At 43.4% G+C, this 20,706-nt stretch overlaps 1 protein-coding gene across 15 annotated transcripts in view; it reads left to right on the plus strand.

Moving 5' to 3' along the window:
- Positions 1-812: 812 nt before the first annotated feature.
- Positions 813-20,706, plus strand: part of TCERG1 (transcription elongation regulator 1) — a 64,370-nt gene continuing 44,476 nt past the window's right edge. For 5 of the 15 annotated variants that reach the window (XR_007134647.1, XM_047778959.1, XM_047778960.1 and 2 more), the window contains exons 1-6: positions 813-894; positions 6,884-7,109; positions 9,283-9,435; positions 11,636-12,011; positions 12,310-12,429; positions 16,289-16,531. Coding sequence is in view for 14 of the 15 variants with exons in the window: in XM_047778959.1 (XP_047634915.1) it covers positions 836-894; positions 6,884-7,109; positions 9,283-9,435; positions 11,636-12,011; positions 12,310-12,429; positions 16,289-16,531 (1,177 nt within the window). In the remaining variant the exon portion in view is untranslated. The remainder of the gene's footprint in view (positions 895-6,883; positions 7,110-9,282; positions 9,436-11,635; positions 12,012-12,309; positions 12,430-16,288; positions 16,532-20,706) is intronic. The other 10 variants (XM_047778964.1, XM_047778965.1, XM_047778967.1 and 7 more) reach the window with 3 other exon arrangements.

Raw genomic sequence — 20,706 nt, forward strand, 5'->3', positions numbered from 1 at the left:
AGTAGGAACTCCCCCAGTACCTAAAGTTTTTTTTTTTTAATTAAAAAAAACCTCAGAATTCCTTCTGGGTATTAGGATATGCTAATTTCGGACAAATGTGTTTCGAAATTGAAGGACAGATGTTTTAAACTGTAAATTGCCAAGAAGTTTTCTTCCTCCAACTTAATACAGCAACTTATAGCACTCATCGGCCAGCAACTAATTATTTAAAACAACCTAAGAGGTATTCCCTTTTTAAGTATAGTTGACTTACGATGTTGTGCCAATTTCTGCTGTATACGACGAATGCATTATTTAATAACAGATATAATCTGGTGGCGCCTTAAGACTCCTGATTCTGAAAAGCTGGGAAGAGCTCAATTCCACAGCAACTCTGTGATTGGTTTACGGGTGATCCAGGTCGATTTCTCATTGGCTCACGGGGTGGAAATCGTCTCGGCCTGAGCCAGTACTGCCGGTTTGAGGCCAACATGGCTCCACAATTGGCTTTCCAGGAAGCGGGCAGACACGTGGCCACCGCAGGCTGAGCAGTGGGTGGGAGGACCTAGTTTTGCTTACCGCGAGAGGGCGCCGGCGGTTCCTCGTTGCTAAAGTCTCGTTTCCCGTAAGGCCTTCGAGCGACCAATCAACTGGCTGTCTCCATACCGCTTTCAAAGTCGGCGGGCCCTTTCACCAATCATAAGGCAGATACCACCCTTAGCGCGAGGATGGATGGGAAGTTTGACCAATCATTTCACAGATCTCTGCTCTCTCCGCCTCCCTCACGCGGGATTGACGATCCGTCAGGCCAATAGGAGACGCTGAGGCGGCGGGTGGGTGAACGCGGCCCTCTGTAATGGCGGAGCGTGGCGGGGACGGGGGGGACGGTGAGCGGTTCAACCCGGGGGAGCTCAGGTAAGGGGCCCCGCTCTCCCTCGCATCTCGGCGCTCCGGCGGCCCCGGGGCTGGGCGTGCCGCGCGGAGAGCCGGGTGGAGGGGGGCCGGGGAGCCGCGGCGGCTGCGAGCCAGGACCGCATGGGGTGAGGGGGAAGGGGAAGGCGGCTTGAATGAGCCGGGCCGGGGCTGGGCCGCGGCCTCCTGCGCGTCCCCGGGGCGCTCCCTGCGCGCTTCGCGGGGCCCCGCGCCCCTCGCGGCCTGCGGCCCACGGGCCGGGTCCGGCGTTCGCGCTTCGGGGCCCCGCCTCGGGCGCGGGCCGCCGCCGCCTCCGCCTCGGCGACCTCCGCCCTCCTCGGGCTCGGCGCGGCCGCGGGCCCGGGTTTCCTCCCCGAAGCCCCGCGCCGCCGCGCCCCGCTGGGCCCTCTCCCCGCCGGCCGCGGCCCGCGCGGCCCCCGTTTGCCCGCTCCCCACTGCCCCGCCTCGCCGGCTCGGCCCGGACTTCGTGCGGCCTGCCTTCCTTTTCCGCCCCGGTTCCTCGTCCCGCGTTCGTGCCTGGTAACAATAGCGGGAGCCGTTTGTGCGGTGCCTCCGTGGGCCCGGGAGCCCCTCCTGGGGGGTCCCCGCGACCCTCACGCCCGCCCCCCGGGGGAGGTGGTGCTGTTCCCGTGTCCCAGGCCCCAGAGCTGAGCCGTCTTCAGTTAAGTGAGTGCCCAGCGGCAGGCGAGGACCCGGAGCCGCCTGCAGGTGGGGGAAGTAGAACCGAGTGGCTTTGGTGGGATGGTGGCCCCGGGAACTGGCTGGGACCCGGGCCGCCGGGCTCGGAGCCTGCAGTCCTCCTCCCCCTCGCGCTGGGTCTGCTCGCGCCATCGCCCCAAGCAGGGCAGTGACCTTTCTCGCCCTGCTTTCTCACCGCCTGTGGAATTTGGTCCAAGTGTCCCGGGGGTAAGATGAGTGGTTTTTAAGGAAAATGAGGTCCTGAGTTTTCTGTCTGGTCCTTCCCTCCCCACCATGGGAAAAGGTCACACGAGCCGTTCCCCTCCCATTCTGAATTGTGCCATTGTCAGCGTTTGGGAATGAAAAAGAGCAGAGTAAGTTGGGAGGACTCTAGCATGGTCTAGAGCTCCAGATGAAATTATGTAAGGAAAATGGGTATTGTTAAGATTTCAGGGAAGAAAATCTTGTCCTTTAGATTCTGAGTTGTCAAAAATTCTTAACTCTGGCAGGAATACAGTCTTACCTCTTGGAAGAATCTTAAATCCTTTAAACCCCGTGTGTACCCTTGAGTCATGGGTGATCGCACTGCCTTGTCAGGGTCGTGCAGTGTTAGGATGGAAGGATTATTTCCGATTCTCATCTCCAGAAGGTTCCTTAAGCTAGTCTTAAGGGATTATTTGGGAACATTACTTTGCATTTTAGAGAGTATTCCTCGTCAGCTTTACAAGGAGTAGCCTTTTAGACTTTATTAATAGTAGTCCAGACGTTGTGCAGGCTTTAAATTAGATGTTGTGTTGTAGGTGTTCCACACCTTAGCCTCTTGGATTGGAAGTCCTCCCAGAGCACGTTGTACGGACCTTCAGTTTAGCACCCCGTGGTTTAAGAGAAATTAGTTGTTGTTGTGGCCTCCACGGCAGAAGTTGGGGCTCAGTTTTTGTGTTTGTATCCTGAATGTGTTTTGTGGCGTTTCACCATCACGGAGTCTGATGGATAAGGGGTTCAGTGGGTATATAAATAACTGTATCTAGGAGGTTTAGAGATGGCTCACCTCTCACACCTGCATTTATTAAGTGTGTGCAGTGTGAGAGTCACTGAGCCAGGTGCTGGCAGTAGAGTCTTGAACCTGACAAAAAACCTTTGTCCCCCAGGACCTTTCATGCTAATTAAGATTGATGTAAATTGTAAACTAAGCACATCAAATAAGGAAATTGGCCTGCAAGTGTGAGGAGACTTAACCAAGATCCCTGACTTATTGACAGGGTCTGGATTAAAGCCTAGGTCTCCCTACTTGGTGTCTACCTTATAATTTGCTCCCGTTTATCAGTGTTTAAAATTGTTTTCTCCCCCTGTTATATTAAAGTAGCTGCAGTCCTCACCACTGGGAAGATTGCATATCTGGGTATAGGACCCAGGGAAGTACATGTGTTCTTACAAATTTGTGTGTGTGTGTTTTGTAGTCGTGCAGGTAGGTTTCTGTTTCCCTCAAATTTGGAGGTAGTAGGAATGCAAATAATCTACAGTAGACAGAATTTGTGTGGCGATCCAGATGCCGCTCACTCTGTGGTTGAAGGCTGCTAGAACTTGGAGAGTCATATTTGTATAGGCCCTTGACCCAAGGCCTTTGTGTAGTTATTACTGCTTCATACCGTATGGCAACGTGCTTGTCTGAGTTACCTCCGTGGTACAGTGGGAATAAGAATGTGCTGGTGGTACCATTGACTCACTTAAACCTTAAACAAGATCTTTTTCTGTGCTGCAGTTTCTTCTGTAAAAATGGTGCCAAACTTAGCTCATTGGGTTGTCTTGAGGATTCAAGGAGTTAGCAGAAATAATGTCCAAATAACCATGCTTGGTATATAGGAAGTACCCAGGGTTCACTGTCATTATTATTAGAACAGTAACTGAACACCTACCATCCCAGGCACCGGGATGCAGCAGTAGATGAAGGAGAACCTGTGTGCTAGTGGGTAGAGGTGAGACAAGGGTAAGCCAGTAGTGAGAGATTTCCGCGTGGCATTTACCATAACTGTAAACTCAAATTGGGAAATGAAGGAGATAGGCAAGGGCTAGAGTGGGAAAGCGGTTGAAGGTGACCGTTGAGCGGAGGCTAAAGAGGGAGAGTCGGTTATATAAAGATCTGGGGAGAAGCATGCTGGGCAGAGGGAAGAACACCTGCGCAGAGGCCTGAGGGTAGTGGAGGAGTGGATGAGAAAGACTAGGGTCTGCAGAGAGGTCAACAAAGGCCAGGTTATGCTCAGCCTGCTAATGGTAATTATAGTAGGTGACACTCCTACGGATGTTGATGTCACTTGACACTCACTAATTCTGTTCCTTTTCTGACGTTACAGCGACAGCAGTAATAGCTAATACTTACGGAACCCTTCTGTGCTGGGCGGGGTTCCAAGCACTTTATTAGCTCATTTAATGCTCACTGCAGGTTCTGGGAAGGTGGTTGTGATGAAGCACTGTGTAGTAAAGAGCTCAGCATATGTGCTGTACATCTCTGACAGCAGAAGATGGCAACTTGAGGCTGTCGACAGGAAGTCCTGTGAATTTGACCACCATTTCAGTGGCGGACTTTTGGAAAGCCGTCTAGTCAAATTGGCAGTAAAGTGATTTGCAGGTAGGACACGGTGCTAGGTGTTGTGTGGGAATGAGAGTAATGATAGTTGAAGTAGTTTACTGTGTACCAGATATTATCCTAAATGTTTCACAGGGATTATCTCATTGGACGGAGAGAGGCTAATTCACATCTGAGTATATTCAGCTCAGAAAATATGTAAGTAGTCTGACAGCAAAAGGCACAACCCCGATTTGACTTTTCATGATTTTAGAGCCTGAAGTGCTTAACTTCAGGTTATAACTAGGAAACAGAAAATTCTAAACGAAGAAACAGGATGGATTTTTTGCAAAGGATGAGGCAGACTCAAAGGAAATAGGAGATTAAGGTACATTAGTAACTGGAGACTGAAGTGGAATAACTTTCCTTGGTGGTTATGTTTTTTCTGCCCTACAGGTTGAGACATTGATTCAGTAACAGGGACCAGCCCTCTTTCGGGAGTCCTTGTAATTTGACAAAGACTGATAATTCTGTTACAGTCTGAATTCCTTTTTGCAGTCACTGTGGTTTTGTTTTGTTTTGTTTTGCATTTTAGGGCAGCACGTGCAGCATGTGGAAGTTCCTGGGCTAGGGGTCAAGTTGGAGCTGCAGCTGTGGCCTACGCCAGAGCCACAGCAGCGTGGGATCTGAGCCGCATCTGTGGCCTGTACCACAGCTCACGGCAATGCGGGATCCTTTGACCCTCTGAGCCAGGCCAGAGAGTGAACCCATGTCCTCACGGATACTAGTCAGCTCTGTTACCATTGAGCCATAACGGGATCTCCTGCACTTAATGTTTTTAACTCATACTTTTTAATGTTGAGTGTAGGCTCACTTGCAGATTTGGTTAAATATGTTTGTATAGTTAGTTTTGGATGTTTTTACAATCCTGATACTCCTAGAAGGGGAATTGCTTCCCTATTAGCATTTTTTGGTGTCAGAATGAAATTACGATGTGGAAAATTTATAGACAATTGAAAGGGTAGACCTAAGCACAGGGTTGAAAAGTGGAAGAAAGTTGGAAGAGCCTGGTGAGGACAGGGTATAAGAATGATTATCACCAAGTGTACGTGAGGAATGTAGTTGGTAGTGTCCTCTTGAGCACTGAAGTGTAATTGCCCGTGTAATGGAGAAATTCAGAGTAGCTCCTGGGAAGACTGTTAGGTGCTCGGCGAGTTGACAAATCACAGAAGAGATTTCTCTTAAGATTCTCTGTGCCCTGCCGGGGAGGTAGCTCAGGTGCAGTATCCCCTAGGCAGGTGCTGGTTCATCGAGCGAATTCTTACCGAGCTCTCCTCTGGGGAGGCACAGCCATGTGCTGGGGAGGGACAGGTGAACAGGACAGACAGTTCTTGCTCCAAAGGGGCTTGGTGTCGTGTCCCCGCAGAACCAGTTGTGTGGCTGTGGGCAAGTTCTTTTACTTTTGTGTGCCTTCATCTGTGAAGTGAGGTTGATCAGGTCTATCTCATAGTGTTGTTTTGATGATGAAATGACTAAAAGAGTGCTTACAGCACTGGCTAACACATGGTAAGCCCTTGTAAGAGTTAATAATTTTTTCAAGAAGCGCTGCTGAGAGCAGAGAGCTAATACCGTCTTATGTGACACTGCTTGTCTGCCTCAGTGGCACGGAGCAAATAAAGTAGGGTGTTTGGCTGGAGCTTGGAGGGTGGGTAGGTCGGTACAGTGTAGAGAAAGGCTTTCCCTTCAGTTAGAGAATATTAATGACCTCTAAAGCTGCCCCTTGTCCAGCTGTAGAAACCTTGTATTTGGAAGTAATTGCAAACCTCCAGAAAGTTGCAGAAATACAGATAATATGCTTAGTGTTAATATCACATCTGTTCTGCTGTATTATTTGTTATTTATTATTATTTATGCATTCTCTGTTACTCTGAGCCATTTGAGGGTAAGAGCTGTACACTGTGGCCCTGTACCCCTAAATACTGGCGTGTTCATTTTCTAAGAGAGCTCGTCTCTTACCTAACTACAGCACAGTTGTCATCTTCATAAATGTCACTGATAGGATCCTTTGTTGTCCGTGTTGCAGCGCTGTCAATTCATTATGTCCTTGTGTAGCGTTTCTTCCCTCTAGTGTAGGGCCCCAACTAGAGTTGGTGTCGTGCCGTGTCGTCATGTCTCTCTGGCCTCCTTTATTCTAAGACATGTCCGTCGCCTACCTTTGTCTTTTAGGTCTGGCATTAGTGTTGCTGAAGAACACACCCCCTGTTCCCCGCCTAACAGAACAACCCCCAGTCTGATAGCGGCCGTTACTAGGTGGAGGTTACACCTTCCTGCCAGGGTCCCTCTCAGGGTCCCTCTCAGTCACATTGATGGGTCACATTGAGGGTCCCTTTCAGTCACAGTTTTCCTTCGTAGTTGATGGTAATTTTGGGTACCGGGTCAAGGTGTCGAAATAGGTCAGTGTCCCCTTTGCCTAGCGTTGTGTTTGTCTCTCTTTGCAGCTTTAGGCAGCACGTGGGGAGCTGTTTTAAGACCATCCCAATACCCCCTCGCCAGATTTCCTCCTAGATTTGGAGCCATTGCTCATTCTTCCTGGTTGACTGTGGTGGTACAAAATGCTGACTTTTCAACTCTGGTTTCTCTTAAGGGCTTTGAACATTTGATGTAATGAGAAATTAGTAGCTCCGTCTTTGTTATTTGGAGAACAAAAAATTTATTCATTGCTTTTCTACACAGGATGGCTCAACAGCAGGCCTTGAGGTTCCGAGGCCCGGCTCCCCCCCCAAATGCGGTGATGCGAGGCCCTCCTCCTCTCATGCGGCCTCCCCCGCCCTTTGGTATGATGCGAGGCCCACCTCCACCCCCGCGGCCCCCGTTTGGACGTCCTCCTTTTGATCCTAATATGCCACCCATGCCTCCCCCAGGAGGGATTCCTCCACCTATGGGCCCTCCGCACCTCCAGGTAAGGAACGGAGAGGTGGCTGTGTCTGCGTTGGCGTTAGTGTCTGTGTGCCACATGGGCTTTGCCTTAAAAACTTGTGTTCTTGATTTCAGTTTCTTGGAAAATGGAAGCTAACACTGCATTAAAGTGTTGTTTAAAAAAGCAGTGGTAACTCTAACGAGGATGCAACTTCAGAGCGGGAGTTTAGGTGGTGATAGAAAAACGCACATGTAAAATCAGGATTGAATGGGGCAGGTCTAGCCTGCCTTCATTGCTCTCTGAGAATTGCCTTTAGTACTCCATCTTCTTTAGGGGAAGTGAAGTTGGGAATCTCGATGTATAGAGTGGGAGAAATTTATTTTCAATAACGCGTGGTGCCAATAATTTGAAATATGTATGTATGTATTTTCCTGAGTAGTTCTCTCCAGAAATGATGCCTAGGATAGAATCTAGAAGTGACAGTAGCACATTTTGTAGGCACACTACTGGATTTTTCCCCCTCCCCTCAGAAAAAAAAAAAAAGATTATCTTATAATTTTAGAAATAGAATCGTTGTGAAATTTCTTTAAATAAAACCTTTTGTGGTGTTTTAACCTTAGACATTATCCCTCTTCAGTGTATTTAGACTCAGTTATTATGTGAAACGAGGTTATGAAGGTATCAACTCTCAAATATCTACTTTTGAGATTATTCTTTTTGATTGTTTTTCTCTGTTTTCTTAGTTTATCCAGCCTGTACAAGTTCTGAAACCTAATAAATGCAGTGGTGTTATCTGCCTTCTGGTAGCTTAGATAATGAAGGATGAACTTACTAAAAATAGAGAGAATGCAGGACTCTTTAAGTGATGTTAACTTTTTTTCAGCAGGGGTGTATTTATGGAAGAAATACAGGGTTTGAATACTTTGCTTAATACTTGTTTTCCTTCCTAAAAAGGAACAGTCCCCCTTCTCCTAGCCCCCTTCAACAAATTGTTTGTTAAATGGTTTTGTATTTTCTTCAGGATTAGAGTGAGAAGTAACTTTTTGACCTGGTGACTGGTATAACTTGTTACATATGAATATTCTACTTTGTGCCTTTAGGAGTTAAAGCTCCTTGCAGAAAATTGTCAGAGGTGATGGGTGAAGGTCACCCTCTAATGGAAACAGATCAGATGTTGTAATGGGTTACTTTCTAATGTCGTGAGGGTTTTCTTGGTCTCGATTTGTGATGGTGTGGTTTTACATTAAATCTCAGTGATTTCCAGCTCTTGGTGACTGGGATACATGTGGGGTGGGTGTTTTATAGAACGTGGGCCTGTATGCTGAGGCGTGAAAAACACTAAGCTGAATCCAGAGAAAGTGGAGTATGGGAAAGAAAACATTTTTAGGAAAATGAAATAGAGTTTCACGTTTTCAGTATAGTGTCATTTCTCTGATCCAGATTAAGATGCTTTGGATAATTGAATTTTAATGTTACTTGTAGATTATAGAGGAAATCTTTTTAATCCCTGTTTAAAATCTGTTTTAAAAACAGGCAGACTTCTTTTCTGCCTTGGTAAGTAAGATATAGCAGTTAGAGTTAAATTGTTTGGTGCAGGGTCTTGAATTATGTCAGCAATCATTGAAGGAATTATCAGATAGTATTGAATTAGTAATGGCGCTGGGAGTTTTTTTTTAAAATTGTGATGTATGCCATTTAAAGTCTTATTTTCCTTGAAAGAAAATGAATAATTTTTTTTTCTTGTAGGAAAGGGAATAAAAGATTAAGTATATCTGATTTTTCTTCTTTGGTTAATAGTTGGCTGTGTTTGTAAAATAATGTCTGTCTGTGGTAGGTTCCTGTTATAGGGGAGCTCTGGAGGCATTGGTGTAGCTGGTGTTAAAATGAAAGAATCGTTTTTTTTTTTTTTTTTCTTTTGAAAGTAATCCAGTGCCCCGTGTATGAAATAGGCAGTCAAGGTATAAAGAATAAAGCAAAACTCATCTAGAATGCTATTACCCAGAGATGACTACTGTTCGTATTTTGATGTTCTTCTTTCTAGTCTGTTTAGTAATCAGTTTGCAAAGAAACGTTCCATACACAATCTTAATAAATGTACTTGAGTTAACTCTTGAACTGGTTTCTCTTTCAGTGCTTTACTTTGGGGTAGAATATAGTAATCATTTGAAGGGAATAAGATAAACGCAAGTGACCGTTCTTTCTTGTGACTTAACAGAGACCACCTTTCATGCCTCCACCCATGGGGACCATGCCGCCCCCCCCGGGTATGATGTTCCCCCCAGGAATGCCTCCTGTGACTGCTGCCGGTGCTCCAGCACTACCTCCTACTGAGGAGATATGGGTGGAAAATAAGACTCCAGATGGGAAGGTAACATATTTAGGTTGGGGGGGGAGTGGGAGGGATCGGGAGTTTGGGGTTAGTAGATGCGAACTATTACATTTAGAGTGGGCAGGCCACAGGGTCCTACTCTATAGCACAGGGAGCTATATCCAATCTCCTGGGGTAGATAGACGATGATGGAAAAATTTTTTTTGAAGTGTATATATGTGTGTGTGTGTGACTGAGTCATTTTGCCATAGAGCAGAAATTGGCACAAGATTGTAAATTAATTATACTTAAGTTAATAAAAAGGAAAAAACATGGGAGCTCTTGCTGTGGCACAGCGGGATCAGCAACGGTTTGGGAGCACTGTGACGCGGATTCAATCCCAGGCACAGTGGGTTAAGGATCTGGCGTTGCTGCACCTGTGGCTTAGTTCGAGACTGTTGCTTGGATCCCATCCCCGGCTGGGGAGCTCCACATACCATGGGGTGGCCAAAAAAAGAAAAAAAAAAGTAAGGGTGTTATTTTCTCGGAGGCAGAAAAGTAACTTAAGAGTTCTGGCAGCTTGAGACCAGTGAATATATCTTTGCCAATTAAGAGTGAGCCTTGCGGAGTTCCTGTTGTGGCTCAGTGGGTTAAGGACCCGACACTGTTCCTTTGAGGATGTGGGTTCAATCCCTGACCTTGCTCAGTGGTTTAAGGATCCAGCATTGCTGCAAGCTGCAGCATAGGTTGCAGATAAGGCTGGGATCCGGTATTGCTATGGCTGTGATGTAGGCTGGCAGCTGCAGCTCCGATTTGACCTCTGGTCTGGAAACTTCCATTTGCCACAGGTGCAGCCATTAGGGGAAAAAATGACCCTTGGGTGAGCAGGGATGGGGCGGAACTCTAGGAACGGCTCACTGGATTGGACTTGGCATAGGCATAAGGCTGCCTGGAGCACTTACATAGGTTTTCCTGTGATTCTAGAAGCCTATGTTTTAAATGTGTGCCACAGGGCCTCAGCTGCTCTCAGGCTTAGAGTTTGCTGGGATTCACAGGACTCAGCGTGGAGTTTTACTTGCAGCTCAGACTCATTACATTGAAAGGTTTCAAAGCAAAACCAGCAAAGCCATACATGGAGTGCAGTCTAGAGGAAACCGGACTTGAGCCTTCAGACGTCCTTTCAGTGGAATCCTATAGAATGTATTTAATTCCTGCAGCATGGATTTGTGAAAACACCTGTCAAGTGTTGTCTGCCTGGGAAGCTCTCCTGAGGTGAGGAGTCGAGGGTTTTCGTTGGGGACTGGTCACTTATTTGGTACCATCTGCCTGGCACGTGCCAAATTCCAGACTCCCAGAAGGAAGGCAGGTATTTAGCATCAACGACATTTTTCGCGTGAAACGTGTTTCAGGTGTCAGGAGCCATTCCTGTCATCCCTCCTGAAGTCAGGTCCCCGAGGGCAGCCCAGCTCAGCGTAGTAAGCAGGGCTTCCCGAGGTTAGCCGTCTCAGGCCCACTGTATGAACTTTGGGCACAAAATATAACCTTTGTTCTCCTTTTTTGGTGTGTGTTAGAAATATAATGTGCTTCTCATGGAAAATTGGGGGATGGGAGAAAGGAGTGAAAATCACCTCTGGTCTCATGCAAACAGCCAATTGTGATGTACTTTGTCTTTTCTAAGCTTTTTTTTAAAATACCATTGAGGCAAAGGTGCATATATGTGTGCGTGTGTGCGTGTGCTTTTTAGGGCTGCACCTGCGGCATGTGGAGGTTCCCAGGCTAGGGGTCCAATCAGAGCTACAGCGGCCGGCCTGCACCAGAGCCACAGCCACGCCAGATCTGATCCGTGTCTGCGACGTGCACCACAGCTCACCGCACCGCCAGATCCTCACCCAGTGCGTGAGGCGAGGGAGCGAACCCGCAGACTCGTGGTTCCTAGTGAGATTCGTTTCTATAGCACCACATTGGGAACTCCGCATTGTTGTTTTTTAATGCTGTTTTGATTCTGTTGCTTTTTTAAATTGAAGTATAATTGATATACAGTGTTGTATTAATTTCTGCTATATAGCAGTGGTTCAGTTGTATGTACATGTATATACACTCTTTGTTAATATTTTCCTTTATGTTTTATCTCAGGATATTGAGTAGAGTTCCCTATGCTATATAGTAGGACCTTTTTAATCCATTCTAAAACATATGCATTATTGTTTTTAAATGACAGTTAACAGATTCTTTGATACTAATGATTTTTCTTCCTCTGCAGGTTTATTATTATAATGCTCGGACACGTGAGTCTGCATGGACCAAGCCAGATGGAGTTAAGGTTATTCAGCAGTCAGAACTGACACCTATGCTTGCAGCCCAGGCGCAGGTGCAGGCCCAGGCGCAGGCCCAGGCTCAGGCGCAGGCGCAGGCCCAGGCCCAGGCCCAGGCCCAGGCCCAGGCCCAGGCTCAGGCGCAGGCCCAGGCCCAGGCCCAGGCCCAGGCGCAGGCCCAAGCACAAGCACAAGCAGTGGGAGCTTCCACCCCTACTACCAGTAGTCCAGCACCTGCAGTATCCACTTCAACTTCATCATCCACCCCATCCTCTACCACTTCGACCACCACAACTGCCTCTTCAGTTTCGCAGACAGTATCAAGTGAGTACTAGTCAGCATGTGTTTTCATGTAGGGCAGAGAAGTGGACACGTAGAACTGCATTCCAAAGTGACCCTAGGGGGGCAGGTATTTTCCTTGATGTCATTTAAAATATATTTTTGACATAAAGACTTTTGGGTAAAAACAAATTTACATTAGTAGAAGAAATTGTTTGCCCAGTTGCAATTCATGAAGCTAAAACTGGGGAAGTATAGAGTTAGCTATTTAGCTTGGCCAACAGTAATGCCGGCTGCTGTGGGATTTGCAAAATAAGTGTAAGTCTTGGCCCCTATCTTACAGAGTTTCCAGTTTTTCTAATTGAGGAGGCAAGAATAATGCATGTGAAACAATTAGAGAATAGCATGCAGAGTTATGCAGCGAAAATAGAAGATGTAAGAATTCAAGAAAACGGAGAGACAAGTGAGTGGACCGCATGGGTATTGAGGTTGTTTATGAAGGATGTGTGGTAGGATTTGAGTAGGTTCAAAAGTTAAGGAGAAGTGATTCAGGTAGGAGGGAGCAGCGTAAGCATAGGTCAGGTCATGAGGATAAATGTAGTTTATGAGATGGTGGGAGGATTTGTATTAGTTACTGAGTAAGACTGAGACCAGGTTATGAAGAGTTTTAAGAAGCAGGCAAATGGGTAAGGCAGGCAGATAGTCAGCATAAATGCAGTATTTTGGAAGATTTTTCTGATTTTCACTTTTTGGGTAGTGTTGAAATCAGGGAAACTTGGGAACTTTAGAATAATCTTGTTGAGAGGTGGGTAGGTCTTAGAATGGGATTCAGCAGGTGAAATGAGACGTTGAGATAGAAGCAGTCCAAGAGGTAAGAGAATTTGCAGGTATACGGTCATCGAGGCCCGAAGGTCACATCACTTTGAAAGAGATGAGAGGCGATTGATAGATTTCAGAGATGAGAGAAGAATCGAATTTGCTTAAAAGGTTGTCATTAATATTTTTGCTACTACTTCTGGGATCTGTGGTTTTTTGTGTTTTTTTTTTTGTTTTTTTTTTTTTGGTGTAAGTATGTTGTTACTTATTCTGTAGGCTGAGATTGAGCCCCAAAGTATTTAAATAATTTTATTCATTTGGTGACTTATATGATAGTAGTGGTCTGAAGAGAGATAGTTATCCCTATAGGGTGATTATAATGTAGGTTATTTTGCTACGTGGATAAAGATGAGGATAAGGAAGACAAAAAAAAAGGCTGCCTCTCCTCCCTTCCACAATAGCTTCAGGGACCTGGGAGTTATTAGTGTCTATTAACCTCGTAAGAGATATGTATATGAGAGAAATTTAGTAATACTACTGAATTTAAATTCAAACCTGATTTTATTTTATTGACGCAAGAAGTAACCACGGAAGTAGGTGAAGGTACTCATGAGGTGGAGACAGTGTTTTAAAGGTCCTATGTGGTACGTTTTAGAGAGAGCTTGGGGGAGAATGTACTTACTGGGATGATGTGAGCAGTGCTCTCCAGGTCTGTGTTCTGTTGTAGCGAGGCTGAATTCTGACAGGGAGGATTGTGATCCTAGCTAGTTGGTTGAGGCTCTTTGCTTTTTTTGTAGGCAAGTGCTCCTGTAAGCCGTGTACCCAGGCAGAAAACTGCCAGTTTTTTATGGTGAATTTGTGGTAGTGGGAGAAGGAGATGAATTAAAAGCAGTGTGGTTCTTTGTGGAGGGTCTGTGTTATTTCCGTTTTGTTTTCTGCCTTCTTAGGAAAGGGAAGTAGTCGTACTTTGTTTTAAGGAAGGTGGGTAGCCAGAAACTTTGAACTCTCCTCTGTGTACTCCATGTCTCTATCCGAGCGGTCTGTCAGAAGGCCCATAGGCATCTGGTGATTATCAGCCATTCTGTTCATAGTTCCTGTTGGTCATTTTTACACTACCCTCCAGCGACAGGGAGCCCTTTATTCTGAGAACAGAATTGCAAAATCTTGTTCTTTTTATTGCCTTTTAAACATTGGTTTTGATGTCTGAGTATTCCTGACACCTGTTTTTATTTCACTTGATTCAGTGTCCTGAAGTGTTGTCATACTAGGTCTTAATATTTCTCAGTCTGTTAGAGATAGTCTCACTTGTCTTTTTCAGTTAAGATCTGAGGCTAGATTCATAGTATATTTTGAGGTCTAGTGTTATCACTAGTTCTTTCAGCAAGTGGAGTTCGAAGGAGTTTACCTACTATAATAAAGTCCTAGCTGCCATTCTCTCAGCTTCCCATTTAATTCTTTTATTGCCTATATCTTTTTCCTCTGATGACTCATGACTGCTAATCAAATTCAGAAAATCCTGTGTAGCAGGAGGAATAGGTTAATGAATACTTTTTGTCATTGCCACTGGTGTTCCTTTCCACTTGAAATTTGATACCTTTATAATTCGTTTTCCTGACAATGGTACTTTGTTTCATAATTTTAGCAAAAACTGCAAAATACTATTACCATAATATTTAAAAGATGTAATTCTATGGACTGCAGTATAAACCTGTGGGTAAATGGAACTAAAAATAAAGGAATTTATGCTTTAAACCCAGTTGAGCATAAACTCATCCTGTGCAAGTTTGTAAAAAAAGCTAATGAAGTCCTACTTCTCAGGGAAGTTGGGAAGAATCACTAGATGTATTTTCAGCTGCTGCAGTAGATTACAAATGCTAAATGGTATATGTATGGGACTGGGCAAATGTTGCATGTAATTTGTATTTTTCACACTGTTATAAAATTATATTAATATGATACTGTACCCTAAGGCTAGGTCTATGCTAGACCAACAATTCATTCCTGGGCCCCTGAAGATACTTGTTTGGCCCTGCTGTCTATTTAGCCAAGGTGAGTCCCTCATTAACAAGTATGAAATTGCTCACATCTTCCCAGCCTAAGTGAGTTTTTCATTGTTAGGAGCTGAAAAAAAGATACTGACAAATTTTGTCAGTCGGATTATTGGGTGGTTTGCATTAAACTGTGTGCTTTCCCTTAGGATAAAATTGGCATAAAGATTGGGAAAGCACTATTTAATTTGATAAATTTGTTCTTAGTCCAATATAGGAGACGTTGACATTTTTGTTCTTTATATCAAGATAAAGATGAAGTATATGTTACCCATGAATTACCAAAATGAGTTTCGATGTGGAGCTGGATGGGTTATGGATAAGTAACAAAAACTGTTTTATAGTATTCGAGAACTGGAAAGTTCAAAAAGGGGACATACAGATTTTATGTTTGGGAGTCACAATTTGATTTTACCTGTAATTACTAAGGATGAACCAAATTATCCTGAATTTCACATTTTCCTGGTCTCTCAACTGGAAACCTGAGGGTTTTTTTTTTTTTTCCTTCTTTTTTTTTACCTTTTTATTTTGAGATAATTATAAAGAAACTCATTTGTTCATATCCAGTCAGTCCTTAGTTATTGCATATCTTTTTCTCCCTATTCCTCCTTGCTTGGACAATTCTAGATATGTTGAAATTGATTTTCCCACCTCTGTTCTTTTTTCTTCCTGTGCACCTGCCGGGTTAATTCATCAAATGAACAGTGATTATTACTCTTCCATACAGAAACCTTCATTCCGCCTCCCCAGTATCCCTCTTACATTCACAAGGTCACATAAGCAACATGTAAATGCATTCTTAGAAAAAATTCACTCGAGTGACGCATGTGTGGTCAAAGGTAAAGCTGTACACAGACACGACTGTTCCTTTCGGGGTTCATTCCTTGAGGTCATTTCTCTCCGTTGACATAAGTGCTTCCCCTTGCCTACCCAGTACACTGCAGCCTCAGTCTTCTGTTCAGGGCTTCCTTCTTTCTGCGTTGGCCTCCCTTTCAGCTGTAACACACTGGTTCTGTTGCTGTGCCTCGTGTTCGACTAGTTGACTGCTTGCCTTCTGTTTTCTAAATGATTCCTTGGTGCTGCCCTTCTCTCTGCTTTTACTCACTTTTCTCACTACTTACTTTTTTTTCCTTTCACTTTGTCATTTTCCTTGTTGAAGTCCTAATCTTTCAAGGCCTGTCGTCACAGTTAAAATTTCCTGTACCCTCTCATAATAAGAAGTGGTTTAAGGTCTTGAAAGGAATGCTTCACATTTATTCCATTTCACTTTGTATTTTGGTTTTTTTGTTTGTTTCATTTAACTATTTTCAACCTTCTTGAAGACAGAGACCTTGTTATAAATTCCTTGCAGTGCATGGAATGGGCCCTTAAATACTTACTGAGTGAGTGAATGACGAATGACTATGGTGAAATGGTTTATGAAGGAGTGATACATATTTTTGTTTTATCTTTCATCAGCACCCACAACACAAGATCAGACCCCAAGTTCTGCTGTTTCAGTTGCCACGCCTACAGTTAGTGTTTCAACTCCTGCTCCTACAGCCACGCCTGTGCAAACCGTACCCCAGCCGCACCCCCAGACGCTACCTCCTGCCGTTCCTCATTCAGTACCTCAGCCAGCAGCAGCTATACCTGCCTTTCCACCAGTCATGGTACCTCCGTTTCGTGTTCCCCTTCCTGGCATGCCAATTCCACTTCCAGGTAAACCGATAGATTATAATAGTCTTTCCAGCTATGTTTTCATATTGTCAGTTAGTTTGTTCTCATGTGTCTGTTGCATTTGAAATTTGCCTTGAATCTCACCTGTTTGAAACGTTTTTGAAAGATTCATGGCTAACTGCAATATTTTCTCTTGAGTTTTGGTAAATGTCCTTTTTTGTTTGTTGTTTACATGTCTTAAAATTAGAGCCACATTTAAAGCTACACTCATTTTGGATAACGGCCTCAATGGATTAAAAATGGTCTCTCTTCATGTAAATATGTTCCATCTAAATGCAGTATTTTTAAGGGATTGAGTGTATGAAGTTAAGAAATCGCAAGTCATAATAGCCAGCACATATTGAGTGGTTTATTGTGCATTGTTCTAAAAGCACTTTACATGTAATGATTTCCACGACCATCTTAAGAGGTGGGAACACAGGTTAAATTAGTTGCCCGTGGTCACATAGCTAAGAAGTGATGGTGTTGGGATTCGAGTCTGGACACTCCAGATCCAGACACCACACTCTTCATAGTTATGTTACACTGAGAAGAAAATGTGAGTCACTCAACTTGAAAAAGTTCTTCCAAAAGAGAAACCACAAGTTTCCCTTGTAGCAGTTTTGAAGTTTAACATGCACCATTTAAATGTTGAAATAATTACAGTGAATTCATGTGTTTCATTGTCTTAGGGGAGATCCGTACAACTAGAGAAGGAATTAAAAGATGGTGGAGTAGAGTTTTTCCCATAGGGATTGAACAGTGAAGTATTTGGCACCTGAATTTGAATGCATGTGCTGTTGTCAGACACATTTGCTCTTTAACCCATGGTCTGTTCCAGAATTACAGTTGAAAATATTGGTACTTTAGGAAGGTCAAGTTCATAAGGATAGTTTATAGCCAAGATGAGTAGAACCTAGGCTTCTTGTCTCCTAATTTCACATTCCTTCTAGTGTGATTGCTGCTTCATTGTACTAGTTCGTAAGCACAGGGTTGTAATGTAGCTATTACTTAGATTTGCACACATTTTAATTATCACTCTTGCTCTGATTATCTATTTCCTTATAACCGCTTTGAAAGGAACACGTTCAGGTATTATACTTTAGCAAGAAAGAAACCATGAATTTAAGAATTAGTGGGGGGGTTTTTTGGAAAATTATTTACATGTTGCTGATGTAGTATCAGATAATTAATTGGCCAATATGTGATGTTTAAGAAACTGAAATCATTTAACAGTAAGAAGAAAATCAAAAAGGTTTTCTCTAATACTAGGGATTACCCATTTTTCAAAATTAAAGATAAGGAGCTGAATATTTTCTTTTTTAGATAGACTTTTTGTAAAAATGTAGGTGATAAGTGGATAATAGCATGATGTTTGTCATAACCTCTTGCAGTCTTGGTTAGCTTTGGGGTCAGGGACAGTGTTAAGACCAGATCCTGGCTTCTGTGTGATCTTAGGGAGCTGGGATTATTAATTCTCTAGAGAGGAGATGGAGAGGTAGCATAATAACGTATCTGGTATTTGAAAGTTCTCATCTAAAGGATTTTGGTTTTGCTTTAGAGGTTCTTTTTTTTTTTTTTTTTTTTTTTACTATTTCTTGGGCCGCTCCCATGGCATATGGAGGTTCCTAGGCTGGGGGCGAATCGGAGCTGCAGCTGCCAGCCTACGCCAGAGCCACAGCAACACGGGATCCGAGCCGCGTCTGCAACCTACACCACAGCTCACGGCAACGCCAGATCGTTAACCCACTGAGCAAGGGCAGGGGCCGAACCCGCAACCTCATGGTTCCTAGTCGGATTCGTTAACCACTGCCCCACGAGGGCAACTCCCGCTTTAGAGGTTCTTAATAGGATTAGTGGGTGAAAGGGGCAGAGTAGCAAAATTTATTTCTATAGAAAGTGGATTTTTTCACCATAAAATCCCTTCAGTTATAGCATCTTCAGATGGCATGGTCTTATCTGGCTCCCATCCCATCATTACTTTTTTTTTTTTTCGTTTGGTCTTTTTAGGGCTGTACCTCAGGCTTATGGAGGTTCCCAGGCTAAGGGTCTAATTGGAGCTGTAGCTGCTGACCTACACCAGAGCCACAGCAACGCTAGGTCCAAGCCATGTCTGTGACCTACACCACAGTTCACAGCAACGCCGGTTCCTTAACCCACTGAATAAGGCCAGGGATCGACCCTGCGTCCTCATGGGTGCTAGTCAGATTCGTTCCACGACAGGAACTCCCATTAAATTTTAGAACAGGTGATGGTAACCATTTGGGTTACCAAATGAGGTAGTACCTATGAAGTTTGGCAGTTAAAGGCATTTAATAAATGGATAATTTATTTATTTTGGATAATACATGGATAATATATTTAATAGATAATGCCATTAATGTCATTTGTAGGTCCGTTGGAAGAGAACTTGAGTTAGATAATCTATAAAATTTTGTCCCAGATACCAAAGGTTCTTTAGGGAGCTAATGCTTTATAGAAGGTAATATTAATATCTTTATATATACAGTAAGGCATCTTTGGTATTAAAGTTTATTCATTTTCTTATTTCCCTTTGTCATCTAAGATGCTTTAGTAAAAACGACAAAGACTTGTTTTTCTCCTCAGATCTTTGGCCTTACACGCAGTGCCATCTCTCTCTCTCTCTTCTTCTTTACGTCAGTTCAGCAGTAAGGCCATCAGGAGGGATTTGGATGTAATTGTCTTGGAGCCTTCAGTTCTGTTTGAAATAGCAGTGTATGGCTCAAATGAGGATAATTAGAGAAGAGATAGTCAAACAAGAAGAAAGAAGGGAATGGAAGAGTTAGGCAACTTATAGAAACAAGAGGTGGAATTAGGATGGTGAATTGGATTAGGATTATAGGACTTCTGCTTCTTAGCCTGTAAAATCTTATTTGGAATTTTAAGAGGCTTATGATCAGTGACATCAGGATTATCTAGAATACTAAATATGGGGACTTTCTAATTTCCTGTTAGAACATAATTTGAGGTTAGAGTTGTAGAAAAATTGATCAAATGCCCTCTTTTTAAAAAGAAGGATAAAAATTTAGAGATCTGGTTATTTTGTGAGTTGTGATATGCGTATAGTCAACCTTGGAGAAGAGGTTTTTATCGTGAGAAATACGCGTGATCTTTCATGAAGGTCTGTGAGTGCAGTTAAATGCAAGGGTTCCGTGTTGGCCCAGGTGATCCTTAACAATGGCAGTTAGGTCTAAACACGAAAAGATTTGAGTTTCTTCTGTTTCAGTTTATAGTTGAAAGTATTTATTGGTTGGAATGGTTATGGAATGGTTTTGGAGAACAGTCTTTGAGAATAAAGTTCATGTAATCTAAAAATCTAAAAATCTAGTGCCGACTTAGTAGAGCCAGTGGCCTGCAGATGGCAGTGTTTATACTAATTTAAACCTAATGCACTGTAACTTCCTTAACCAAATGGAATTTTTCCATTGCTTTCTTTAAATATTATGGAAAATAAAACTGCATATAATTTTACTCAGCATGTTTTTATGATCCAGTGCTTTTGTTTTATTAATAGAAAGTTTAGCTTAATATTTTTATATAAAATTGTAATGTAACAAATTAGACACTTTTCAAAAATTGGCAGTATTTTTGTGTGTGTGTGAGTGAACATAGATAACATTATTTACAAATCCAGGGGTTTAATTTTAATTTTCATCTCTGAATTAAAAGAAACTTCATTTCATTATGGGGAAGATAGTTTATTATTTTTAATTTTATCAGTACCAGAGTGGTTTGGTGTTTTTTGTTTTTGTTTTTGTTTTTTTTTAGCCAAGACAAATAGAAAATAAAATTTAATTTCCCAACCTTTTGCCTTCAGTCTTTTCATTTAAAATTTTTTAAAAAAACACTCTTAATTTGATTTTCCTCAATTAATCAGACTTAGTTTTCCAGCTTTTCCTTTCATTCCCTTTTTATCACCATTGTAATGCATCACGATGAGTCTTCCTTCCTCTCAGAACTGTACGTAATTTCCATTCTGTGAAGTAAGTGCTGCTCCTTTGGCGGGCTTAAAGGTTGAGGTTTTAAAGCAGTCAGCCCCGTGGTCATTAATGACAGTGAAGGGACTGCGTCTTTCTTCCCATGTTAGCCTGCCCCCACTGTGTTCCAAGCCTGTGGCGTTCCACAGGGCAGGCCCGTGGGTATTTTGTCATTAGTTG

This window comes from Phacochoerus africanus, chromosome 4 (assembly GCF_016906955.1).
Source record: "Phacochoerus africanus isolate WHEZ1 chromosome 4, ROS_Pafr_v1, whole genome shotgun sequence".
NCBI lineage: Eukaryota > Metazoa > Chordata > Mammalia > Artiodactyla > Suidae > Phacochoerus > Phacochoerus africanus.